The 25,567-nt window shown below is 51.2% G+C and overlaps 3 protein-coding genes across 4 annotated transcripts in view; 1 reads left to right on the top strand and 2 right to left on the bottom strand.

Annotated features, from left to right (window-relative positions):
• The window catches only part of Spns2 (sphingolipid transporter 2), a 37,299-nt gene extending 34,110 nt beyond the window's left edge, over positions 1 to 3,189 (top strand). Inside the window, exons 10-13 of the mRNA XM_027426825.2 lie at positions 414 to 512; positions 596 to 759; positions 1,255 to 1,301; positions 1,731 to 3,189. Coding sequence (XP_027282626.1) covers positions 414 to 512; positions 596 to 759; positions 1,255 to 1,297 — 306 coding nt within the window. The 3' untranslated portion in view covers positions 1,298 to 1,301; positions 1,731 to 3,189. The remainder of the gene's footprint in view (positions 1 to 413; positions 513 to 595; positions 760 to 1,254; positions 1,302 to 1,730) is intronic.
• A 163-nt stretch (positions 3,190 to 3,352) lies between these two features.
• Positions 3,353 to 15,144, bottom strand: Mybbp1a (MYB binding protein 1a). Of its 2 annotated transcripts, none has more exons than XM_027426821.2 (26): positions 14,895 to 15,144; positions 14,696 to 14,791; positions 14,056 to 14,139; positions 13,888 to 13,962; positions 13,675 to 13,782; positions 12,464 to 12,642; positions 12,204 to 12,371; positions 11,982 to 12,099; positions 11,016 to 11,311; positions 10,664 to 10,774; positions 9,987 to 10,112; positions 9,658 to 9,825; positions 9,476 to 9,575; positions 8,077 to 8,173; positions 7,844 to 7,995; positions 7,572 to 7,658; positions 7,325 to 7,477; positions 7,078 to 7,248; positions 6,827 to 6,987; positions 6,120 to 6,351; positions 5,872 to 6,015; positions 5,718 to 5,786; positions 5,149 to 5,262; positions 4,839 to 4,940; positions 4,134 to 4,282; positions 3,353 to 4,045 (listed from the first exon to the last, which is right to left on the bottom strand). In XM_027426821.2, the coding sequence occupies exons 1-26, from the start codon at positions 15,084 to 15,086 to the stop codon at positions 3,454 to 3,456; spliced, it is 4,044 nt and encodes a 1,347-aa protein (XP_027282622.1). In that variant the 5' UTR covers positions 15,087 to 15,144; the 3' UTR covers positions 3,353 to 3,453. The 2 variants fall into 2 exon arrangements, with proteins under 2 accessions (XP_027282622.1, XP_027282623.1); XM_027426822.1 differs by having other exon boundaries at positions 3,454 to 4,045; positions 5,872 to 6,003; positions 14,895 to 15,086.
• A 1,373-nt stretch (positions 15,145 to 16,517) lies between these two features.
• Ggt6 (gamma-glutamyltransferase 6) lies at positions 16,518 to 25,255 on the bottom strand. The gene is made up of 5 exons (XM_027426826.2): positions 24,761 to 25,255; positions 19,690 to 19,919; positions 18,868 to 19,070; positions 18,677 to 18,790; positions 16,518 to 18,436 (listed from the first exon to the last, which is right to left on the bottom strand). The coding sequence occupies exons 1-5, from the start codon at positions 24,857 to 24,859 to the stop codon at positions 17,397 to 17,399; spliced, it is 1,686 nt and encodes a 561-aa protein (XP_027282627.2). The 5' UTR covers positions 24,860 to 25,255; the 3' UTR covers positions 16,518 to 17,396.
• Positions 25,256 to 25,567: the final 312 nt, after the last annotated feature.

Here is a 25,567-nt window from a genome sequence, read left to right as displayed (position 1 = left end):
TAAAAAACAAAAAGAAAAAGTTCCCTGGGCCTTTTAGCGCAGCTCCTCCATGCTCCAAGAGCTCTGGCCTTGGAAGACCTGTGCCAACTGGTACCGAAGTTGTGCTCCATGGCTCAATGTGGTGGGGAGGGAGGTACAGATTCCCATCACTAAGGCTGAGGTCTGGGGCCTGTCAGGGCCATCGGGGTGATGGGGACTGAAGCTCTATGTGGATGCTTCCAGGCTCTGGATAGGAGGGACAGATGGAGTAAAGAAGAGCCCCTGACAGAAGCAGCCATTTCTGCATGGTGGGAGGAGTATCTACCAGGACAGGAAGTTAAGGCTGTGGGGGCTTCAGAAGTGTCATAGCCACAGGGATTAGCCTAGTCCACAGGCGTGGTCCTTCTGGCACTGACCCACCCTTTCTCCTGCAGTATGTGGTCATCCCCACCCGAAGAGCCACTGCTGTGGCCTTGCAGAGCTTCACCTCCCATCTGCTGGGGGATGCTGGAAGCCCCTACCTCATTGGCTTTGTGAGTGGCTGAAGGTGGGGCTTGCCTGGGGTGGGGCACAGAAGAATTGTCATGTCCTGATACCTGAACCCCAATTCCCACAGATCTCGGACCTAATTCGCCAGAGCACCAAGGACTCCCCGCTCTGGGAGTTTCTGAGCCTGGGCTATGCCCTCATGCTGTGCCCTTTCGTTGTGGTCCTGGGTGGCATGTTCTTCCTTGCCACTGCTCTCTTCTTCCTCAGCGACCGTGCCAAGGCTGAACAGCAGTGAGTAGGGTGGGGGTGGGCACACTGTGAAGCAGGGACTGTGACAGCTTTTTACACTAGGGTGGAGGAGACAGTGGGTTACTTTGTACCCTTAGGGCTAGGTGACCTGCTGGAGGCCAGAACCAGCTCTGTAACACTTGGCTCAGTCTTCTCATGTCCCCAGCCAGCATGTGGTGGGTCCAGCCCATGGTGGTCCAGATACCAGACCTTTTTGTAGCCCTAGACATGGGTTTTTCTCTGGAGTTAACAAGGTTTTAGAACTGAGAGTCCCAATTCCTTCTCCCCCTCTCATTTTCTGACTTCTTTCTCCTCTTTTCTCTATTCCTTTCTCTCTCCTTTCCCTACCCCTGGGCTTTCCCACCTCCCCCTGGGGCTGACGAGGTCCCTGCCCAGCGCCTCCGGTCTACCGGCCCCAGTGATGCGATGTGCCAGAGCCGTGCCTGGGCCCAATCCCCGCTGATGTGCCACCCTGACCCCCGCCCGTCTCTCCCTCAGGGTGAACCAGCTGGTGATACCGCCTGCATCCGTGAAAGTCTGAGGTGGTGAGTACAGGTCAGGACGGCCCTATGGTGGGATTGGCCATGAAGGAACGGGGAATAAAACACCTTCCAAACCATCTCCTTCCTGAGCAGATTCCCCAGTGCCCTGGGTCTGCCCTCTGAGATGTTGACATGGAATCTGTGGATTTTTGGGAGCTGGCTTCTTCCAGTAAATCAGTTCCCTCCCTTCCCTCTAATGGCTGGGAACATAGGTCAGCCCTGGATCTTGCCAGAAACTCCTGCTTTCCTCCTCTAAGTCCTAGACGTGTCAGGGTGCAACTCTCACCCTGACCTTCCCAGTGGCCTAGCCCTTGGAGGCTAAAGCTTCCTGTCAATGTAAAACTGGGGTCATAGCCCCCAATACCACAGTGGTGGTGAAAGCTTTGGAACAATTCCCAAAGCTCCACCTCTGACCTGGCACCCTTCCCACAGGTGCCGCTGGGACAGCAATGATCTGCAGTTTAGATTAGGAGAGGTCCTCCAGCATCCTGGATCTGCAGGACTGTCCCAAAGCTTCCCGAGTGACTCACAGCTGGGTACCCACCCTCTTTGGCGAAGAACTGAGTGGCCCTATCTCCAAGAAGAAGCTGCATCCTCCATTAACACGGAGGGCTGTGTATGCTGGAGCCACTCAGTTGGACACAGTTACAGCCCTGGTTGGGGGCTGAAGGGCCAAGAGAGAAGCCAGCCTGCAGTGGGTATTTGGGGAAAGTCTGGCCAGTCCCTAGCTCATGTGATATTAAGGGAGCCCCTATCCTCGCTGGACAGTGGAGCCAAGGAGCTGGAGCTTCCTCCATTACGTGCCTTGCAAGGCACCCTCCACAGCTTTGAAGAAACAAGTCCTAGGCTGTACACAGAAGACATGGCTCAAGTCTCAGGACCTCAGTTCTGGTTCTGAGGTCCCCCAAAGGCTCTGGTATATGGGAGCCACTTTCCCATTCTTAGGCTCTGACCTTGGGGCCATCAAATTCACCCTGATACATGGAGCTGGGTACCCACTGCTGGGGGGTTCCCTGGCTGAGACAGTTGCCCTGGAGGATGTCTCTGTTGTCTTCAGCTGGTTCTTTGCCTGGAGGTTTTTCCCAGGTGGGATCACCTCTTAGAAGCTGCAGCACTAGGGGTAAAGGCCCTGGCAGGCCTGCACCAGGGGCTGAGACCGTGAGAATCTATTTCCTCACCCTACCCGCCAATTCCTATCATCCCCCGGAAGCCACTCCTTCCCTACAGGATGACCTTTTCAATGAGGAGTCAGATTTGGCTGCTGAAAGCTGTATCTAGCAGCTGTCCATACTGCTTCTTGTCTTAGGGTATGAAATTGCTGGAGATTGCCCACCAGTGCCTGTAGGTATACCCCAACTGACTCTTGGGGGAGAGGAGGCAGGCCTTCACCTCAGCCTTTGATCACCCTGTTCCCACACACATAGATCGCCTCACTTCCCTGCAGCCACCTTAGTCACCTCTGGACACTTTCCTCAGCTTCACATTCCTTGCACGTTGTGACCAAGGTGGCTCTGATCCTGGGGTATCATTGTAACCTACAGGAAACTTCCAGAACCAGCTAGGACAACAGTCCCCATGGCTGTCCCCCACTTGCTGGCTGTGGCTTCAGTGGTGTTAGTTAGTGGTACCCACTCCACCCAAGCTCTGGAGCACCCTGGGGGTTTGGATGTGGGTGGGCAGAGGGTGCTATCCCTTATGACCAGCCTGGCCCCCACCCTAACCCCAGCAGGGGCCCCAGAGATGTTTTCTTGTTGTACAAGAACCAGGTCCAAGTGTTGCCTCCTCTTCCTTCCGGAAGCTGAACCGCTCCTTTATTTTTTAGAGCTGCTGATTGTGAATCTCAGAGTCTTAAGAGAGAAGCCAAATATATATTCCTCTTGTAAATGAAGAAATAAACCTATTTAAATGTTTTGGTGGCTCTCCATTGGAACAGGGGAGGGACAGAACTGAGTACCTTAGCCTGGAGCCTGGCCACACAGCTAGCGCCAGGCCTGCAGTAGATAGATCCTGCCCCCAGAAGGTTGGTAATAGAACCACTGGCCAAAGCCAGAGACTGGTGTCATATACCATGGCAATATTTATTAAAATACTGGTGAAAAAATAGGAGTCTCTGGGGCTGCTGAAGGTGGGAGGGGGAAAACAGACCACACCACACTCAAGGTGTCTGCATTTTCCTCCGGGCCACTTTCCTTTTCTTAACCACACTCTGTAACAGGCTGGGGCTCCTGCTAACCAGAGACAGTCTTGCCCTTTTTCGTGGTAGGGCAGACTGGGGGGACTTTCTCAAGACCTCCTTTGTGGGAAGAGCCTTCTGGTGATGCTCTTTGCCTTCAGGCTCTATAGGGGACACAGGAGTGCCTCCATTCACCTGTGAAAGCTTCTCTTTCTTCTTCTGTAGTTTTGGGGACTTAAAAGGGGTGCTGGGGCTTAGGGTGGGGTTGTTGGGAGCTGGACTCTTGGTGACAGGTGTACCATTCACCTGGGATGGAGTGTTGGCCTTCACCCTCTTCCTTTTCTTCTTGCCTGTGCTGGGGGGCTGGCCTTCACCAGCAGCAGCAGGCGTGGCACCCGCTGTCACTACCTCCTGCCCTGATGTAGCATCCTTTCCCGGTGTGGTGTCCTCAGATTTAACTTTTTTTCGTTTCTTGGTCTCAGGCAAGAATCCCTTTTTCTTCCGCTTCTGGCTAATGGGGCTCTGGGAGTCGCTAGGAACATCCTTGACATTCTTCTTTTCTGACTTGGGACGTCTGTAAGGAAGCAGTAAAACACAGGAGTGAAATGACAGAAGGCAATACTGACCCCCTCCTAAGGGTGGCTCCCTCTCCAAGAACATACTGGACTCCCAGCATCCTCATGGCCTGCCAGTAGAGGTCGTAGAGGCGGTTGGAGCCAGAAGAGTGGTTCCCCTGCTGCAAGCTCTGCTGTAGCTTCTGCTGCTTGCTTTGCAGCAGGCCCAAGACAGAAGTGAGGTCCACAGACAGCTTCTACAGAGGAATGGCAGGATAGAGGAACAGTAGTGGTGACATGCGCTCTCACCAGATTTGGGGTCTTCCACCTGCTCCTGGGTCCTTAGCCACTCCTGTCTCTAAATCACTAGTCTCCATTGTGGAGGAAGCAAGGCCCCTGTTTCCCTTTCCAGAGCCAGGAGCCCAGGTCTCTGCTTTTTCAGCTCCGCTGTCCCCTGTAAAAGCGATTCTAGACTAGGGAACCCATTTCCAGTGGCTTCCTTGCCTTCTACCCATGAGTAACTCTTACCCTTTACTGGCCTCACTTTTACACCCCTCCCTGCCTGGAAACCTGGCATCCTTTCAAATGGCTGCCCACCTGGGATCATCTCTAGCTCATCTCACTATCACTAAGTCTCATTTTTCAGTTTTCTGATGCATGGTGACACAGCCTCACCCCCAGTCTGCCAGGTCCAGATGTGGCTTTTTACCCTTTGAAGTCAATCACTTATATCAACAAAGGACCACTTCCAGAACCATGGTGTGATGGCGATTCCATCTAGGGCACAGATTGTCAGGTGGCTGGCTGCCTTACCTCATGATTGACTGTCTTGAAGAGAATGTTCAGTAGCTCCAAGGTGGAGAACTCCCTCTGCTGCTCCCCCTTGCTCTGTGCATCCCCCAGTGTCTGCAGGGTCTATGGAGAAAGGCCAACACTGAGGCACTCCTGAGAACTGCCCAAGGTCCTTCTACATCTCCCACATAGTAGTGGCCCAGAGAGAGGAAATGTCTCTGGAGACTAGCTAACTTACACCATCCACTCTGGAACCTCAAGTTCCAAGCATTCTGGTTTCCAGAAACCTAGGATGAGTTCATGGGTGAGAGCTTCACAGCTAATTTGTTACCTGGGTGAGCTTTCCCAAGACCTGGCCAATCAGCTGCTCCCACTCAGGATCCTCAAAACACACTCTCAGCTCCCGTGCAGACAGGGTCTTCTGGAGCAGCAGGCACGCCTGGGCCTGCATTAAGGAGAATGTAGTCAGCAGGAGCCCCAGCATGCCAGCTAAAGGCTCAGGAACCACACAAGCTTAGGACGCTGTCCGTGCTAGGGCCTACAATCATCAGTTCCTCTCTTCTTATTTATATGGGTAAAGGGCTGCTGAGACCTGAAGAGGCAATGGTCCCAACTGAATACAAGTAAGACCTCATGCTGGGACAGTCCTTGGCTCTTACTAACATAATGCTGTGCCCTCTAGTCTGCCTGACAGCCCTGGCATCTAAGACAGGGGGCTCCCTCTAGTGCAGGTCAGGTCAGAGATGAGGTCTTAGCAGTGCTGGAGGTCTTGAGCAAGACAGCAAGGTTCCTGAAATTCCTCTGTGCCTACCATGTGTACAAGCAAAGCCAAGGTCAGTGAAGCAGGCCCCTTAGGTGCCAGTGAGAAGATCTGCACAGGTGATTCAGACAGAACCTTACCTGATGGCGGGGCCGCAATGGGCCAGACACATGCTGGACCAGGACAGGAAGCAGGTTCTTACAGATTACCTGGGGGTTAAGGAAGGACAGGGACCATTAGTTGGGGGCTGGGCTGAGCAGGGTTCCCAAGAGGCAGGCTGGCTCCTGCACTTACTGGGTATCGGGAGAAGAGGCTGAGGAACATGGGGACAGTGAGTGGGCTGTTACGCTTAGTCAGAAAAGACTCCAGTGCTGCCGAGTACACCCGGGTCACGAAATCCAAGTCCAAGCAATTGGCAGTCTGGGCCTGGTGAGAGAGCTGTTGTAAGATAGGATGCAAGTCACAGAAGACTGAAGGTGGGTCCCGGGCAAAGGCTGGCTTAAATTCTCTGGAAATTGAGTGGGCTGGCCCCTGGGGCTCACCTCTGAGTCCTTGGGTTCAGCTCCCGGTAGATTCTGACCATCCTCGTATCTCTTAGCAGTGTTGCCCTTGAGTACTCGCAGCAGGTACAGAGAGGCATTGAAGTAGTAAAGGGCGACGGAGGCGTCAGCCTGACTGCCAGCCTGCTGCACAAGCCGTTCCACCTGGGCATGCAGACCCTCTGCACAGGGCCCTACCTCGTGGCAGTAGTGGCGGGCACGGCATAGATGGTGCCTGTGGGTGGACAAGGCAAGCTGGTCAAAAGGTGCTCTCCACCTTGCTCTGCCACGCCCAGCAAGAAGAGCTGTCCTAAGTATCATTGCATAAGTTAGAAAACTGACTCAAGAGAGGACAGGGACTTGACCCAGGGGCCAAGCACCTCTGATCTGGCCGGCCTACCTCTCTTGTCTGTACCTGTTTTGCAGGACAGTGGCCTCAGACTCTGTAAGGTAAGACCAAGTTCTGTGTGCTCAGGGATATGGACAGAGCAGGGGCAAGGACAAACCAGTCAACAGGTGATCTGGACTGGCATACTGTTCTGTGAGAGACAGCCCTACCCTTGTCAGAATTCCCAACTATTACAACACTGCTGGCTGGGTTGGGACCAGAGCTTCAAGACCCCCTGCTCTAAGCCCAGGGAGCACGGAGCATGAAGAAGATGGAAAGATCAGTCAGGAGTGAGGTGCTACCCAGGGGAATGGGCACTCACATGAAGATGCGGGCGGTCTTGTGCAGGAGGTCTTGCTCCTGCTTGGTGGAGCCTTTGCTGCGCATGCTGCGTTGGATGATGCTCAGCAGTGGCTCAAGCAGTTCCAGGATCAGGGGGTGCTCAGGCTGTTTGGTCACCAGCACTTCTATCAGGTCCAGTACCTGTGGCCAGAAGACTGGGAATCAGCCCAAGCAGAAGCACAGGGGAGGCAGGGGCAGCTCAGGGTGCCTGACAACCACATGCACACTCACTCGGATTTGGAAGTCCCGTCGGAGCTGCTTCTCCTTCTGCAGCTTGTTCTTCTCCTCTTGCCGGGCCTGGATGCGCAGCTTTTGCTCTGCAAATAGGCTGGCCAGGTTCTGGTCCAGGGCCATCATAGCCTCATCCCCAAGCTCCTCCTCGTCCTCACTGTCCACTCCACCCTGAGGTACAGAAGCACAGCCATCAGCCTGGCCTCAGGTAGGTGGACAAACCCCCTCTCCCTTGGCTCCTGCTCACCAGTGCATTCCCAGCTTGTAACACTTCCATCAGCTGCTGACGAAAGCCTGGGTCCACATCCTTGTCACGGTCCTCCTCTTCACTCTCTGCTCCATCCTCACTATCCACATCACTGTCAGAGTTTTTATTGTCCTCACTATCGGAGTCCTCATCCTATGGGTGGGAGGCAGGCAAATCACACCCTCTCAATGACACCATGTGACTTATCTTCAGCCACCCACACCCTACCCTGCACATCACCAAGTACCTCTCCACGCTTCAGCTGCTTCTCATTGGTATCATCAGTGACCACCACGTTGTCATCCTCATCCTCATTTGTCTCAGGGTTGAGCACCTGAGGAGAAGTCCCAGACCACTGTTGCACTTGCTGTCCCGAGTGCCTACCTTCCTCAGGTCACTCTTGCAGTCTCTTCTATCTTGGCCAAAGGCTCCCATCACCCCAGGGTAAGATGTCACACACTCCACTACATCTCAGCAGACCCATCTTACAATCTTATTTCTCCAAGGGCCCCAACTCACAGCCAGGATTAGCTGCAGACCACGGGGAGTAAGGTGGGAACAGATATGGCCAAAGACGTTCCGGACCACCTTGCGCATCAAGTTGCTGGGTTGAGCCAGCAGGGACAGCAAGATCTCGACCATCACCTCCACCCACGCAGGTTCCTGGGAGGCTGCAAGTGGGAAAGCAGATTTAGGCTGAGCAGGATACAGATAGTCTGATTGCCAGGTCTGCCCCAGGAGCAATGACATACCTTTGGCTCTAGAGCGTGATCGACGGGGATTCTGCTCCATACTTTTTTTGATGCAGGTCTGAATGTCACCTAGGACATCACAACTCTCTGTAGGGGACTGTGGGCAGGGTAAGGCAGAAGTCAAAAAGGAACTGGAACCAGAGCTCTGAGGTATGCCAGGTAATCTCACCACTCAGAATGGGCACCTGGGAGCTGCCCAGGAGCCTTTTCACACCTTGTACACAGTCATGAGATCACAGAGCCCAAGTTCCCCATCGATAGTTGCAATCAAGGCTGACAAGGACACCCAGGGCCACAGGATCAGCAAATGCCAACCTCACGTTGTTGGGCTATCCGTGCACTGCTGGTTTTCGATACAACTTGAAAACCATTAGTTTTAATTAGATTTAAATGCATCTTACTGGGGATAACCTGGGTACCTAGAAAGCAGTATTTTGCCTGACAATGCTGTGGGTCGAGAGGCAGGAGCCCAGGCCTTAGCCAGTGGTCTCTAGCTCCCTGGTTTTGAGAACTGGTAGGTGCCTGCCCTCTAGGCTGTACCTTTTTCCCATGGGTCTGCTAAACCTGAACTGAAATTTCTTCTGCCAATCAAGTTGGGAGGTGCAGGGGTCTGGGCTTGGGGACATATATCTGAAAACCACAGGCTTGTTGCCAACAAGGGTCCTGTATACCCAGGCCATTAAGACCTGAAGCAGTCTTGATAAAAGAGCCTCAGGGGTCTAGTGAGATAACCCAAGAGGGCAATGGCACCTGTTGTCAAACCCAACATCATGAATTTAATCCCCATGACCCACACAGAAGAATTAAATCCCCCAAATTGTCCTCTGACTTCTGCATGTGTGCTATGGCACAGAATAGCACACAAAATAAATTTTAGAATGTTGAAAGCTTCTTGTAAGAAGAGGGGAGTAGGGAAAGGTTCTAGAAGGCTCAGGACTAGGAAGCATAAAAACTGCAGTGGGAAACTGTGACAAGCCATAGACCCTCTGTTGGGAACACCACCAGCCTCAGGTATGACTGTTTCTTGCTTTGGGGCAAAGGGAAGCCCTTGGGGTTACATATGAAAGCCTGGGCCCCATTTCCAAATGACTACTAATTGACAAGTATCATGGGTGTCACACTGGCCTCCCTCCTGCAGGGGGCAGCACTTTCACATCTAGGAGGGACTGTGGGACTCTCAATCTCAGCTACTGGAGGTATGGCCCAAAGTAGGATACTCAGCTTCTGTCACCTGGCAAACACATGGAAGCCCTTGCACAGTAAGTTGGTATGCAGGACTGGGTTAAGGTTAGGGAATCCACCTTCAATCTCCATCTCCCAATGCCCCCAAAGTCTCTCAGCAGGGGTATCCCCATGGTGCCTCAGAAATGCTTGTCCCTTTCTCTGCAGACCACAATACCTTAAAGAGGTGGAGGCCCACCAGAAGCAGCAGGTGCTGGAAGGCAAGGGCTCTGGTCTCTGAGGAGCGGGCCTCTAGTTCCTTCAGAGTACTCATCATCCTGGGGCGAGGACAAAGGCATTAACAGGTCCCAGTGGCAGACAGGGCACCCTCTTCCACCTCCGGAAATCCCATGCCCTTACTGGTCCCAGGCCTGGCGCTGCTGTGTTGTGAAGGGTGTCACAACGGTCACGTTGCGGCTGTGGTTCAACAGCATGTCTGCCAACTGCACCAGGCGGTAAGTCCAGGGCTTCGCACATTCATTCAGGTCTGGTGTCTGTCTAGACTTCATACTGAGGGTCTGTAGCAGGCTGGGAAGGGAGGCGGTAGGGTTCACAAGATTGCACTAGCATACCCAGTGCCCCCTGCCTACTCTGGGGTTCAGCCCCCAACCAATCAACAAGGTTCTCTGACCTTGCTCACAGCTCAGGAAAGAACATGTGTCCCCATTTCCTAAGTGGCGCAGGCCTACCTGAAGAAGGCACCAATGATGACACTTCGGTTCCGGTCGTCCAAGGGGAAGGAAAAGTGCTGCTTTGTCTCTGGGATCTGCGGAGTAGCTTTCTTTGTCTTAAAGAAGGCGTGGAAGAAGCAAAACCTGGGAGCACAACCAGCATTGGCACAGCTAGACTCCCCTCATCTGTACCATGTAAGGCCCACTTCTCTGGTTTGACCCTTCGAACACAGGTGAGTGACCTGAGTTGGAGCAGCAGAACCAGAGCTGCTCCCCTGGAGCCAACAGATGCCGGCTATTGTGGGGAAAAGGCTCACAGATACTGATGAGCAATGACTGCCTGTAGAATCCATAGATCAAATCTGAACCTTTGGGATCCCATGGTTCTACAAATTCTAGGTCTTTTTCTGTCACAGGCTAAGGTACCCTGTAGATTCCCTTGGGCCTATTCTACCAACAGTTTCGCCCCCCCAGACCAGGTTTCTCTGTATTGCTTTGGAGCCTATCCTGGCACTCGCTCTGTAGACCAGGCTGGCCTCGAACTTAGAGAGCTACCTTCTGAGATTAAAGGTGTGTGCCACCACCCCCTGGCTCTACTGAAAACTGGCTCCAGGAGGACCCAAACAAGGACCAGGAGGCAATGGGCCTAGTTCCATGGCCATGTCCCCCCACAGGGAAGCTAGTTCCTCACACACCTGGCTACTTGTTCGACCACGGCATCATCTTTCTCCAGGTGCAGATGTTCCACAAGGCTGACCAGGCGGTGGATGATCCATTTCCGGAGACGGAATACAGATCTCTCTGGCCTGGGAACATGAGCAGGTCACATAAGTCAAAAATGACAATACATGACAAACAAACATGAAAAACAGGGTGCTCTTTTGTCCCACTGTGGCAGGACCACGTACACTCCACCACAACCTTCAAATACCAATCAGGAAACATCATGGCCACCTTCAAGAGCTAACTTTCCTCCCTCCCCATTCTAGTTCGAAGCCACACCACTTAGGGGTTTGGGTTCTCAGCGCTCTGACACCTTCTACTCACACATTAAAGGAAGCATCCTGTGCTCTCTTCTGGTTGGCAGTGCTGAAGTCAACCAAGGAGTCCAGGTCAGGCTGGAGGAACATGTCCCGCAACCAGGTCACATAGCTCTGCAGGGCTTCACTACTCAATAACCGTGTGACACGCCAGAAGGTAGGCATCACAGGGAGACCTTGGTTGGTGATGGATGTGAAGGCCACCATCATGGCAAACTGCCGCTTAGGGTCATCCTGGCACCCTTCTAGGAAGGTACTCACATACGAACTTATCTCTGGGATGATCTTGAACAGGTTTTGGGGCTGCAAGAGATGAGCACGAGGTCAGGTGACCAGTGTGAACAGAACATTACCACCTTCCTCCCTCTCCCTTTCTAGGTTAAACCTGGAGCTAGGAATCCCCTCCAAGTCCACAGCAGAGCTGAATCTAATGTTACCATAGCTCCATCGAGGCCGCTCTAATCTTTTACCTCTCAAATTCCTACACCTCAGCTCAAGAAAGTCCCTATTCTGCCTTGAAGATTGAGGACAAGATGTTTTCCTGGTTTGATGTGGCGTGAGGGGAACCTGGGTTCAAATCCTGACAGTACCACCTGGCTGTGTCACCCTGGGACTCAAAACCTACCAATTTCCATGTGATTGTCATATGCCACGCACTTGTTTTCTTATAACAAACCCTTTGCACTGGGCCCCTGCTACCATTGTCATATGGACAACAGGCACATTTAATGATTACCAGGCACGTGATTGCAGAGCACACTGGGGACAATAACTATTCTCACCAATGTGACCCCCAGAAGAGTGTTCCAGATAGAGGGCTTGTTGGGCCTGCTGGTGAGTGGGCCTCAGGACAAAGGGCCTGATCACTGGTCAGACTCTCCTATGGTCCCCAGTGCTGTGTCATACATCTTCAGAGGAAGAACACACTATCTGCCCTTTTGGGCAGTGCCGAACCACATGAGATGACACCTACCTTAGAAATGACCATGTGCTCCCCAAAATGTCGGATCAGGTCTCCCCGCATCACCAGGCGCAGCTGCTCTTCTGACAGCAGGGGCAGGGATGCACCCAGCAGGCGGAAACACATGTAGCTAAGGAGGGTTGGGACAGAGCCTGGTCAGAGACCCTGTTCTTTGGGGTGGGCTTCCGGACATGTCCCACCCAGACTGGAGTGGATATTAAGTGTCACACACACCTGGCTGACCAGCATGGCTTGTTCAGCAGTCTCTGCTCCAAAACCTCCTTCCAGAACAATGTGAATTTGTTCTCCTTAAGTGCCAGGCGGAGCAGGTCCAGAGCCACTTCTGGCAGCTTATGCTCCTTCCTCACGGAGTTGGCTGCTGTCTTCAGCACATTCACCAGACTATGGAGGGGTGGGAGGGGCCTCAGTCAACATTGCCTAGAGGTCTAGGGTTCAGGACACCCCCCGGGTGAGCCCACCCACTCTCCTCAAACCTGGGAATATTCTCTTCTGAGAACAGGTCAACCGAGCCCATCAGTGACTCAAGTTTCGCTGGCACCCTCTGCTGAGCCAAGAGGAAGAGCTCCAGGTACTTAGGGGAGCTGAGGATCACGTTCAAGTCACCACCCTTGAGGATCTTTGGCAGGATCTCCTGGAACATGGACTCTGGGACCTGGAGTGGGAGCATAGGAGAGGGTGGCTCTTAGCACCTTTATTTCTCCTCTGGGTTTTGTTCTACCCATGGGCTTTTGATACAGCTCCAGTCAGCCAACTGAGTGTCAGACCTGTAAGAAAGTGCTGGCTACCCATGCCTAGCACCTTAGATGGCTAACTAGCCTGGGGCTATATTTAAAATTATTCCTTTTGTTTTTTAGAGGAATTGCAACTTGAATTCTGGTCCTTCTCTATTCATGCAGAAAGGCCCAAACAGGGATGAGCTAGTAGCAAATGATTCTAAATCTGAACCTGCCTCCATCTCCCAAGTAGGACAACACAGACCCAGGGTTGGCAAATGTATTTGGACTGCCTTCTGCACATTCAGGCATTGACAAATACTGTTCCAGACCCTCACTATCCAACACAGAAACCACAATAGAGCTATGGAGCATTTGAAGTGCCTAGCTGAATGGAGATAGGGTGTAACCTCAAAGACGGGCAGGATTTAAGATATCTGGTGACCAAAAAGAAAGGAAACCAAAACTATCTCCATAGCTCTTTAAACCAGTTGTATAGTCAAACCATCTGTCTTGGTGTTCTTATGTTCTAACCCAACTCTTTTTTTTTTGTTTTTTTGGTTTTTTTTTTGGGGGGGGGTTGTTTTTGTTTTTTTGAGACAGGGTTTCTCTGTGGCTTTGGAGGCTGTCCTGGAACTAGCTCTTGTAGACCAGGCTGGTCTCGAATTCACAGAGATCCTCTGCCTCTGCCTCCCGAGTGCTGGGATTACAGTCATGCACCACCAACGCCCAGCAAATAGTTGGATTTTTTTTTTTTCCCCTGGTGGTTGGGGGGTTGAGACAGGGTTTCTCTGTATTGTTTTGGAGGTTGTCCAGACCAGGCTGGCCTCGAACTCACAGATCCACCTGCCTCTACCTCACGAGTGCTGGGATTACAGGCGTGTGCCACCACTGCCCAGTTAAATACTTCTAACCCAACTCTTCTTAATGTTTCCAAAACCAGATGTCATGACCCATGTATGACCCCTTACCTGGGAGAGGATGTCCACCAAGACCTTTATTGGCTGCCCCTGTAAGTGATTGTAGTGATGGGACAGGATCTTCAGCAATTTCACCGACTTCATCAGAGCCTCCTGGTCCTAGTGCCCACAAAAAAACAGAAGAGTGTGAAGAGGGCACACTATTGTCTGTCCCCCACCAGCCCAAAAACTAGTCCCCTTGCCTCCTGTTCCCATATTTCTTACCTTCACCAGGCGGCCTGACTGAAAGAGAGCTAGCACTCCAAATAGGTTTGCAAAGAGAGCAGGTCTCATCATCCCCTAGAAAAAGATCCCAAACACTGGTGAGGAGGATCCATCACCTCACCCACACCCATTTCAGGGGCAGGCTAGTCTGTCTGGGACCACACTCACCTTGTTCACTGTCTGCAGATTGTATTTTTCTTGGATCTGACCCAGGATGCTGCACAAAGGAATGTCTTCAAAAGCCTGCAACAGCTGCCAGCAAAACCAAAAGGAGCTCACAGGAAAGGTTCAGGGAAGTGACACTAAGACAAGTCAACTTCCCTTCTTCAGCTTTCCCTCGACATAATCTTGGTCACTCCTCCCATCTCTCACAAGTGGTAAGGATAATCTACTGCTTTCATTGGACCAAATCTTGCACTCAGCCCCATCTCCACCAGGACTTTTGAAGGCCTAGACTGCTCATCTTTACCTCCTGAAAAACCCATCCTATCCACACAACCTGCTCCAAGATGCCTTGAGGTGGACCCTAAGGGATAGTCTTCACCGCTCTTTGTTATACAAATATCTGAGTGGCCTGTCATCAGTTATTTTCCTAACCTAGAGAGGGGTCCCCAACCTTCCAGAAGCCAACCTCAAAGTTCACTACTTCCAGTAACTGTAGCAAACACGCTTGCTAAACAGGTATCAGAAAGTAAACTTAAGGAGACTCTCGGATTTCTCCTTACCCAGCAGCTGCAGTGCCCCCCTATCCTTACACCCCACCTTTTGGCCCAGCGTTGTTAAGCCCTTACCAGACGCACCGCCTTACCTGTGCCAGCGCCAGACTGTAGCAGGGCCGAGCGGTTTCTCGGCCCACCCCAAGCCCAGTGATCAGACGCTTCAGGGCATATTTCATCTCTGAACCCTGTGGAACCAAGAGCATCCCTCGTGTTCAACAGTGACCTGAGGGCCCGCCCCTGCCCCCTTGCATCTAGAGCCACGACTGTGTCTGGGCCCCGCCATCATACACTCGGCCTTGTGCGCAAGTACTCCAGCAGCTTCTCCGTGGCCTGGAGCCGCGTTTCCTGCTCCGGCTTCGCGATGTCCCAGAAGAAGTCCAAGAACTCGCGGCTGTGCTCCAGCAGGCCACGGCGTTCATCTTGCGTCGTTTCGGTGGGAGACGCAGATTCAGCTTTCGCGGGGCTCTTCATCTCCGCCATGCTACACGGAACACGTGGGCTCGGAAGACGGTCTCTTCCAGGTCAGGTCCCGGCGCGTGCGCACTGGGCCGGCCTGCTGAGGGCGGGGTCTGGCAGGTCCTGGGTGGGATGGGGTGGGGTCGGGGCGGGACGTCCCGCCTTTCCGGCCTGGCTGTGGGTGGAGCAGCGTCCGGTTCTCACACACGCGTGTTGGGTGGCTGCTTCTTTGGTACCTTTCTTTACGCTGGATTCGTCCTTGACGGCCCGCGCGGCTCAAACAAATCCACTAAAAAGCCGCGGTACGGCCCCCTCCCAGACCTCTGTCTGCTCGCCAGCTATTCCGTGATACCCGTGCAGCTTGGGCACATAGTCACGGCTTCCGAGGACTTCCTTTCTTGTGGGAGGAGATAGTTGATGAACAAATAGCCAAATACATTTAAAACGGTAATTATGATGAAAATAAGGACTGTAAGGAGCAGAGCCCGCTAAGAAGAGTATGAGACTCGATGAGACTGTAACGAAACTGTGACATGTGGGTTTGACAGCTGAGGTTACAAGATGGACTCAACTGTCCCACTGGGAAGAGGGGACAAAAGAGCAGACCAAGGACATTTCTTCTTCAAAGATAAGGGAATGAGGCCAATGAGGGCACAGGGACACAGATGCTAGGAAGGGAAAGCAAGGTTGTATAGGACCCCAGGCCAGGGTCAAAAGTTCAGACTTTCTTCTGAGTATGCAGGGAAAGATTTACATCGGATTTACATTTTTAAAAGATCAACTGTTGGCTGAGTGGGCATGGCCTGTGGCTCTAAGTACAGAGACAGTGAATTTGGCTGGCCTAATCTGGAGCTGGTCGTGGCGGCTGATGAACTGGGTCAAAGGAGAGGATACCAGTCGAAATCTAAAATAGTTGAGTAGGTAGTGGGATAATTGAGCTTAGGGGTGTTTTGTTTGAGACAGAGATGGAGGTGGTGAAATCAAGAGTTCTACTGGCTTGGGACTGGGGATATGGAGCAGTAGTAGAGCACTTGAAGCTCTAAATTTGATCCCAGCTCAACAAAACAATTAGCTGAGTGTGTGGTGGTCCATGTGCCTGGGTCAGACTGGATTACCTAGTGAGACACTGCCTTAAAAAACAAATTATGGGGACTGGGAGATGGCTGATTGCTTAAGAGCACTTACTACTCTTGCCAAGGACCTAAGTTCAGTTCCCAGAACCCATATAGCAGCTCACAACTATAACCCCAGTTCCAGAGGATCCAAAGCCCCCCTTCTGGCCTCCTCAAACACAAGATGTTTGTGGTTTATATACACATATGAAGTCAAAACACTCACATAAAATAAAAATATCTTTTTTAATTAAAAAAATTAAGTTGGGTGGTGGTGGCACACGCCTTTAATCCCAGCACTCGGGAGGCAGAGGCAGGAGGATCTCTGTGACCTAGTTCCATGACAGCCTCCAAAGCTACAGAGAAATCCTGTCTCAAACCTGTCCCTGCCCCCCCCCCAAATTAAACCCTCAAAACATTACATCAGAATTGCCTTTTACTTTGTCAGGTAGGGGAAGTGCTATTGACTGTCCCTGCCGTTGACCTGAGGAACTATTTCTAGAGGGAAGCCCAGAGATCTCAATCCTAGAGGGAAGGTCATGGCCAACCCAGTTCCAGCCCTTTTGTAACCAGCAGCACCTCTTACTCACTTTCCCAACCCTTCTCTGCTCTGCCATCTGTTCCACATGTGAAACTAAGATTTACCTTGCACAGATGGAACCCCAGGAGGCAGAAGGTGGGTGGAGCAGGGGAAAGTTGAAAGACACCAGTCCAGGCTCCACCTGTGTCTGCTGTTCATCATTTGTGTTGCACATGGTGGATACCTTGGCATTAGAGATCTCAAGGGGTAATGGGAAAGTTAACCAAAAACCAGGAATGTCCTTGGTTCCTAGAAGATTTGGACTTTATAAGCTTCCATTCCAACTGATATAGATGAACAGGGAATGGTCCAATGGAAGGTGGCGCTGTCTGCCCCGCCCAAAGACTGCCAACAACGCTCCACTGGACTTTCCTGAAGGTGAGTTGCACTGAGTCTCGTTTTCATCATCCTCTCTAGGTCCTTATCTGATAGAAAAACCAATAATTCCATCAGTGTGGGTTCTTGGAAACACGGTTGGACTAGCCCTGGATGCCAGGTGACAGAACACGATGGAGGGCAGGCTGATGGAGCAGTGAACACATCACAGATACATTCTCTTTATGCACTCATTGCTGCTAGGCCTTCTCTGTTTTGGCACTCAGGCTCCAGACAACTCTGCCCTCTCCAGACTTTGTCCTTCTGTTAATACCCATGGAAAGGACAGCAGCCACTGGGGACACTGGAGACATGGGCATGTTCTGCATGGACTACCACCTGGAGTAGGTTCCCTTGGCCACATCCTCCAGGGCTTTCTGTGGGTCTTTGTTGAGCTTGATGCTGGGACTGCTGTTGGATTTGGGGTGCTGCCAGATGATTGAGCAAGGTGCAAGCCATGGCTTTGGCTCCTCTGGGCGTCCCTGAAGCCAGTAGCCCCAACATATCGGCTTCTGTGTCATCCAGGCTGCCACGGAGAATGAGTGGGCAGGCCCAGGCACTAGGTTCAGATCTGGCCACCAGGTCGCTGAGCAGAACACCAGTGCTTGGGGACAGGTGTCCAGAACCAAAGGTGCTGTTGATTGAAGAGGTTAGAAGGAGCATAGAACCACTGCTGTCCACGGTGGCCAGGGCACTATTCACTGAGGTCATGGCTGTTTGCAGGAGAGACAGACAGGAAGTAGGGCTGGGTGTCCTGGAGTGAAGGGCAGACTCCAGCAGTTCCAGAAGTTCTGGGCCAGCTGAGGGACCAGGAGTAGTAAAGAGGACACCCTGTGGTATGGAAAGCTGCAGTGCAGGCTCTAAGGAGGGCATGGGCTGAGCAGGGGGCTCCTTTAGTCCCAGGTCTCTGACCAGCAGACTCAGCAAGGCATCCCCAGCAAGATCTGGGCTGGAGGCCAGGGCTTCCCGGTGCAACACAGCTGCCAGGTTGGGGTTGGTGGCTTGAGCCCCAAGACCCAGTGGGGTCCCGTTGGTATGGCAGAATAGTGGACAGAGCCCCTTTGTGCCCCGGGCTGCTAGTGCACTTGCCAGGGGTGCATCTACCTCAAAGCCCTTTTGAGCCAGCATGGTGGCCTTGGCCAGGAGGTGTGACCAGGGCAGGCGGCCGAAACGTGTGTGAAGCAAATGAAGGGCAGGCAGAGCTGTGGGCAGCCCCAGGCCAGGAGCCAGGGCTTGGGCTGGGCCTGCTGTCAGGGCAGTTGTGTTTCCTGAGGAGCTGTTGTAGAAGAGGCCCCAGAACATGGCACCTGTTGGGAGACAACGAGACCACACACGGGTCAGAGGCATTGGCCAGGATTAGGGTCAGGATCCTCCCACAGTCCCAGGTGGAGAATCAGGAATTACTGACCAGCCTGGTGTCAGAAGTCATTCAAGACTAGGGCTGGTGCTCAGATACTATGCCCTTCTCACTAGCTAGTCTTGAGGTAATGGCCACTGATTAGGTCCCAGGTTGGAGTATCTGTCCAGGGCACACAGATCCCACTAACCTAGCCCTGTTGCATGAGGATGTACCACTGCCAGACACAAAGCTGCTCCAACTCCAGCATCCACGACATTCCCCCCAGCGACAAGTAGCTCTTGGCCCAGCTGAGAACATGTGGCTGCAGTAAGAAAAGGTCTATGTGTGATGGGGAGGCACCCTGGACCATTGACCCCTAGCCCCTTCCCAAGCACTGACCTGCAGGGCTGATAATGGCTCCATGGTGGTACACACCAGGGTGATGGGAGTGTCTGCTGGCTGGAGGGGCTGCAGAGCCCAAGTTTCCTTTTGGACTGTCCCTACTGTGCAGCTGCCTCAGAGTCAGGGAGCTGCTAACAGCTAGCAACAGCAGGCTTGCAAGCAGGCGGGCCCAGGCTCCTGGCAGCCCACTCACCTTGTTCCTGCAGAAAGGGGAGTCCTGAGCCAGGGATGGGGTGGAGGAGCACCCAAGAACCCCAAGAGGATCCAAGGAATCTTTCCCCAAAAGGTTTGATTTTGCAAGAGTATAAATTGGCTAAGCAGAGAGATTCCAGGCCCAGGACACTGCGTTGGCAAAAACACAGAGGTAGGAAAAAGCTGGAAAAACTGAGGCTGGCTTGGAGGGCATGTCTACAGAACAGCTGGTGGAGGCAGATGCCAATCAGTCAGAGAGAGGCCTGGAAGGAGCTTGGCATAAGGGAGGGAGAGAGGAGGCTGAGCAGCAGGGTTCAGCCAGGTGTAACCAGGTCCCAACCTGCCTAGCAGGTGCTATGGCATGGGGGTGGGGTGTGGCTGGCAAAGCTGGGACAGGATAGGGACCGGCTTGATACAAATGTCCCTTCAGATATACAGACTTTTGATTGATTGCTTCAGTCCCAGGTTGGATCTGCAGCCCAGAGCCCCTCTCCCCTACTCATCTAGAAAGTCCCTGGAGCTCAGCCGAGTACGGGATTGCCTGACCCAGCTTAGGGGTTCCAGAGAGAGGACCTTGCCAGCCTTCTAGCCTGAGTTATGGGGTTCCCAGGCCCCTTGATGACTCACCGGGGGGTGTTTTGGGATCTCCTTAGGGAGAGGACCAGTGGCTCTGCTATTTCTTCCTCTTCCTCCTCCTCCGACTCCATGCCAGGCTCCCAGAGTTGCAGCTTGTGGTAGAGCACAGCTTCTGTGGTGGTATCCATGGCCTGTGCTGCCTCAGGTCTCTCTGCTGAGAGCCCTGGCAGTTGAGACTGCCAGGTAGGTAGGCAAGCAGGCTGTGACGGCTGCTGTGTGGCCTTGGGGAAGGGAGGTGGTGAAACAGAGAACAGGTCTGGGCAGGGTGGGGACTGGGGAGGCTGCTATGAGCCTGCCTCATCAGGACATGAGGCTCTCATAAAAGTTCCCCAAGCAGCTGCCGCACAGGGGTCACAGTTTATCCAGATCTAGGATGAGCCCAACACCATAGCCATAGACCACGGGGTAGGGGGATGGGGGGTGGCGCTCCCTCTTGACCTTTGAGATCCCTAACCTACCCAGGTCTCTAGGGACCATGGACATGAATTAGAATTAGAAGTACAAGGGTGGCTTGGGTGTTGGCTTAGCAACATCAACCAGGTTATATTGTCAGGGGTGTGGCTTCCAGGTAGGGTCATGGTCCAGTCTTATGCTATTGTGAGATCTTGAGACAACTCTTTTGAAGGACACCCCTGGATCTGTCATGTGGCTCCTGTCCAGCAGGCAGCATTAGAGACATCATCCATGGGGAAACATGGTTCCAATTCCGTCTCCCTGGAATTCACACCAAGGTCGTGCTCCAGGGGAAAGCAGTGCTATTTGCAATAGTCCAACAGGAGAAACTATTCAAACACCCATTGCCGGGAAATGAACCATGTCAGCCACTATTCAGTCAATGAGGTATCTATAGCAGAAAGAATGAGCAAGCTACAGCCATGTGTAATATTGTACATGAATCAGAAGGAACACGGTGAGTGAAAGAGGCCAGGCAGGAAAGGGCACACATTGTGTGTTTTATGCAAGGCTTAAAACTGGGCAGGACTAGAAGAGTCAATGTGGCTGGAGTAGGGACTAGGAACAGGGCATCTGGGAAGCTGGAGATGTCTTCCTTCCTTCCTCCCTCCCTCCCTCCCTCCTTCCCTCCCTCTCTCCCTTCCTCCTCCCTTCATATTTTCTGTCCTTCTTTGTTTCTTTTTCTGAGACAGGGTCTACATGGCTCTGGCTGTACTAGAACTCACCATGTAGACCAGGCTTACCTTTAACTCACAGAGATCCACTTGCCTCTGCTTCCCAGTGCAGGGATTAAAGGCATGTATGTCACTACACCTGGCTGTCTTATCCTTTTTTTAAAAAACAAACAAACAAAAAACCTATTACTAATGTTTAGTAAATTAAAATGTTTTTTGAGGGGATCAAACACCCTCTTTTGGTTTCTGAGGACACATGTACCTACTTGAACACATAGGCACATACCCAAATACACATGTGCACATAATTAAAATAAAAAGGAAGTAGGCTTGGGAAGCAAAGCATAGTAGCATAGGCATATAATCCCTGCACTGAGGAGGTGGAGGCAAGAGGATCAGGAGTTCAAGGCCAGTCTGGGTTGTCTGAGACATTGTCTCAAAACAAAACAAACAAAAGCAAGCTGGGGTTGTAAATACAAGGCAGAGGGTGCTCTGCTTCAAATGCACAAGGCCCTGAATTTCAATCTGAGCTCCAGAAAAAAAATTGTTTCTTCCAATGTTTTCATACATGCCTGTTACTCCAGCACTCAGAAGATTGGAATAGGAAGGCTATGTGCTCATGGTCAGTCTGGGCTATATAATAAGAACTTGTCTCAAAACTTCCCAAATAGCCAACTATGGTGTGCAAGTCTTTGATCCCAGCACTTTGGAGGCAGAGGCAGATAGTTATCTGTGAGTTTGAGGCCAGCCTGATCTACAGAATGAGTCCCAGGACAGCCAGGGCTATGCAGAGACCTTGTCAGTAGTCCCAGAAGTTAAGAACACTTGCTCCTGCAGAGAACCTGGGTTCAGTTCCTAGCACCCACATGGTGGCTCACAACCAGTATAACTCCTGAGAGGTTATGCTCAGGCAGATGTACACATATGAACATACAGGCAAAACAGTCATACACATAAAAGAGGCACCCAGGCCGGGCATTGGTGGCGCATGCCTTTAATCCCAGCACTCAGGAGGCAGAGGCAGGGGATCTCTGTGAGTTCAAGGCCAGCCAGCTTCCAAAGCTACAGAAAAACCCTGTCTCAAAAAACAAAAACAGCCGGGTGTTGGTGGCACACGCCTTTAATCCCAGCACTCGGGAGGCAGAGGCAGGCGGATCTCTGTGAGTTCGAGACCAGCCTGGTCTACAAGAGCTAGTTCCAGGACAGGCTCCAAAGCTACACAGAGAAACCCTGTCTCAACCCCCCCCCAAAAAAAACAAACAAAGAAACAAAAAATCCAAGAGAGAGAGAGAGAGAGAGAGAGAGAGAGAGAGAGAGAGAGAGAGAGAGAGAGAGAGCAACTCACTGCATGGTCCACAGTGGCCTGGGATTTATAGTCTTCCTCCTCAGTATGCTGAGTGCTGAGATTATAGATGTGAACCACCATACCTGGTTATTAAAAACATTCTTTCACAGTTTGATACACACACAAATTTATACACATATGGGAGGTAGAGACAGTATCTTAGCACATTTGACCATGGCTGAGGTCCTTGAGAATTTCAAGAGGGCAGAAAAGACATTGTCCTGCCCTGCCTTTGCTTGTTTCCTGAATGTGTGTGTTAGACCCATACAGGATGGAAGTTCAAATCCAGTAAGGAGGTATTACATTGTCAATTTCTCTTCTTCATAAGTCTAAAGCAGAAGGGGTGATCCCATCCCACCCATGAGCCTCTCCTAGTAGTAGTACCTAGTTCTTCATTCATTGTTAAAGATGTACAGAGAGTACATGGAAGGAGTTAGAGGGATGAAAGGGGGAATGATGTAATTATATTATAATCTCAAAAAATTAAAAATATATAAAAAGAGTTATTTTAGTGTGTGTGTGTGTGTGTGTGTGTGTGTGTGTGTGTGTGTGTGTGCGTGTGTTTACTCAAAAAGGCTGAGAGATGGTATTGAATCCATTGGAGCTGGAGTTACAGATGATTGTGAGCCACCATGTGGGTGCTGGGACCTGAACTTGGTGCTCTTAACTACTGAACCATCTCCAGCCTTGCTTTTTTGGGGGAGGAGGCAAGACATGGCTTTCTTTCCTTCTTTCTTTCTTTCTTTCTTTCTTTCTTTCTTTCTTTCTTCCTTCCTTTCTTTCTTCCTTCCTTCCTTTCTTTTGGTTTGGTTTTTTGAGACAGTGTTTCTCTGTGTAGCTTTGGAGTCTGTCCTGGAACTAGCTCTATAGACCAGGCTGGCCTTGAACTCATAAAGATCCGCCTGCCTCTGTCTCCCAAGTGCTGGGATTAAAGGTGTGTGCCACCACTGCCTGGCTTTCCAGCCTTGCTTTATCTCTTATCTAAAGCTTCCAAGTTGCCTTTTCTTTCTTACTTATTATTGTGTGTATATGCACATGCATATGTGGGGAGGTGCGTGTGTGGGGGGAAGCCAGAGACAACTTTGACCAGTCTCTCCTTTCATATTTACATGGATTCCTGGGGTTGAGCTCAGGTCCCCATATATACACTGAGCCATCTTATCCGACTACTTATTTAAGATTTGTTTTTATTATTTTGTTTTTTGTGCATGTATGTATGTCTCTCTGTGCATGCACATGTAAGTGTGAGTGCCTGAGGCCAGAGGTGTCAGGTTATCCTGGAGCTGGAGTTACAGATGGTTAGGAGCCACCCATCAACTAGGGTCCTCTGCAAGAGCAGTATGTTTATACCACTGAACCATCTTTTTTATTTTTTATGTTTATTTTATATGCATTGGTATCTTGCCTGCATGTGTGTCTGTGTGATGATGTTGGATCTCCTGGAACTGGAGTTACAGACAGTTGTGGGCTGCCATATGGATGCTGGGAATTGAACTCGGGAAGAACAGCCAGTGCTCTTAACCATTGAGCCATGTCTTCAGGTCCTCCTTTATTCTTTTGAGAAAGGATCTCACTATGATAGCATATGCTGGCCTTGAACTCGTGATCCTCTTGTATTAACTTCCTGAGGGCTGGGTTTACAGATGTGCCCTACCATGCCTGGCTCACGTCTTTCTTTTTGATATGAACACTATGGAAGTAGCTGTTTGTTGGGCTTCTGGCAGCCTCCTCTACGGTCTCCTCTCTGTCAGAAGCAAGATCTGCTTACAAAGATGATTTTTTTTTTTTTTTTTTTGGTTTTTTTTCGAGGCAGGATTTCTCTGTGTAGCTTCGGAACCTGAACTGGAACTCCCTCTTGTGGACAAGGCTGGTCTCGAACTCACAGGGATCTGCCTGCCTCTGTCTCCTGTGTGCTGGGATTAAAGGGGTGCCTTACCACTGCCTGGCTGATGATTCTTCTTTTACCCAGGTGAGAGTTGAAATTGCTAGAAATTGGCCACAAGATGGCAGTGGCACACAGTGAGGCCTGGTTTGGGTGGAGCTTGGACCTGACTGTCCAAGAGAAGTCCCTCCCAGCAGGCAACCTTCTAGAGAAGGCACTTCAGGGCCACCATCCAGAAAGTGAAGAGAAGGGAAGAGAGGGATCAGAGAGGGAATTCCACGTCTGGGTGAAGAGAAAGAACTCAAGGGCAGCAGTGTCCTGGGCTCTGTAGAACTGTTGTGTGGTTAGAACAGAACAGCTTGTGCTGTGTATATTTACCACAATAAAACAAGCAACAACAACAACAAAAAGCGCAAGGAAAATAAATAACAATTTAACGACAACAGGCCAAGAAATTGCCCAAATCTTCCCAAACTTGTGATTAATTAAAGTTAAAAAAATTATTTGCTCTGTTTGAGCAGGCAGCAGGTAATGGAAAGAAAGGGAGGTAGAGGGGAGAGGAGAGAGAGAGAGAGAGAGAGAGAGAGAGAGAGAGAGAGAGAGAGAGAGAGAGAGAGAGAGAGAGAGAGAGAGAGAGAGAGAGAGAGAGAGAGAGAGAGAGAGAGGAGAAGAGGGGGGCAGATTTGTTTATCTGTTCTGGGATTCTACCTGGGTCTTTTGTTTCCCCAGTGACTGGCAGAAGGAGGAACGGGCAGCCAAGCCCAGGCCCGTGTGAGCTGGCACAGCGTCTTCTCGTGCTTTGCGCATGTGTGGGGTGGACTCTTTATCTAGTGGGCGCTTCGGTGCTTTCTTCCAGGACCCCAACCCCAACCTTCACGAGGAAAACAAACGTTTGTTACTCAGAACTCCCCGGGTGTTGGAGGCTGTTGTTGAGTCTACTTTGCCTCCAGGTGGCGCTCTCGAGAAGCCTTTATTAGGGCCCCTAGCTCAAATTTGCTTTGTAGGCTACAATCACGTTTCAGACCCTGACAGATTTTAGGGGTACCAGTTTTCAATCAGGCAGGCAACGTTCTTCATTTTATTATCAAAGCCATTATTAGTTAACAAGTATTTGACTGATTGGAGTTTTTGTTTATTTTTTCAGATGCTCTCAACCCTGTGGCTGGTAGAACTTACTATATAGACCAGGCCGGTCCTCGAACCCACAGGGATCCTCCTGCCTCTGCCTCCCGAGTGCTGGGATTAACGGTATGTGCCACACCTGACCTGGGTTTTTAAAATCAAATTTATTAAAGTATACTTTGCATAATGTAAAATTCAGCATTCACCTGTATCAATCAACTCCACAGCCATTTTCAACATCCACAAAGTTTCTCATACTGTTTTCCTCACTTTTTATTAATATTTCCAACCTTTGAAAACTGCTAATCTTAGTTCTATTCCTATATGCTTATAGGAATCATGTTTTGAGGGCTTGAATATTATAAAAGTCATACAATGTGTGCTTGTGTATAT

Source organism: Cricetulus griseus, chromosome 7 (genome assembly GCF_003668045.3).
Source record: "Cricetulus griseus strain 17A/GY chromosome 7, alternate assembly CriGri-PICRH-1.0, whole genome shotgun sequence".
NCBI classification, from domain to species: domain Eukaryota; kingdom Metazoa; phylum Chordata; class Mammalia; order Rodentia; family Cricetidae; genus Cricetulus; species Cricetulus griseus.
Note: the sequence above shows the minus strand (reverse complement) of the source record. Positions and strands in the feature narration are given on the sequence as shown.

Bases quoted from the DNA above. Each gene is read 5' to 3' on its own strand.
- Ggt6 (XM_027426826.2), bottom strand. From the start codon at position 24,859: ATGCGCAAAGCACGAGAAGACGCTGTGCCAGCTCACACGGGCCTGGGC. The intron at 19,071-19,689 runs GTGAGTCATCAA...CCCTTTCTGCAG, and splicing joins AGATCCCAAAACACCCCCCG to GAACAAGGTGAGTGGGCTGC. The intron at 18,437-18,676 runs GTTAGTGGGATC...GTCTCCCAACAG, and splicing joins TCCTCATGCAACAGGGCTAG to GTGCCATGTTCTGGGGCCTC.
- Mybbp1a (XM_027426821.2), bottom strand. From the start codon at position 15,086: ATGGCGGAGATGAAGAGCCCCGCGAAAGCTGAATCTGCGTCTCCCACC. The intron at 14,140-14,695 runs GTAAGGCGGTGC...TTTTGCTGGCAG, and splicing joins ACAGTCTGGCGCTGGCACAG to CTGTTGCAGGCTTTTGAAGA. The intron at 4,941-5,148 runs GTAACAAATTAG...CTTTCTCCATAG, and splicing joins TCTTGGGAAAGCTCACCCAG to ACCCTGCAGACACTGGGGGA.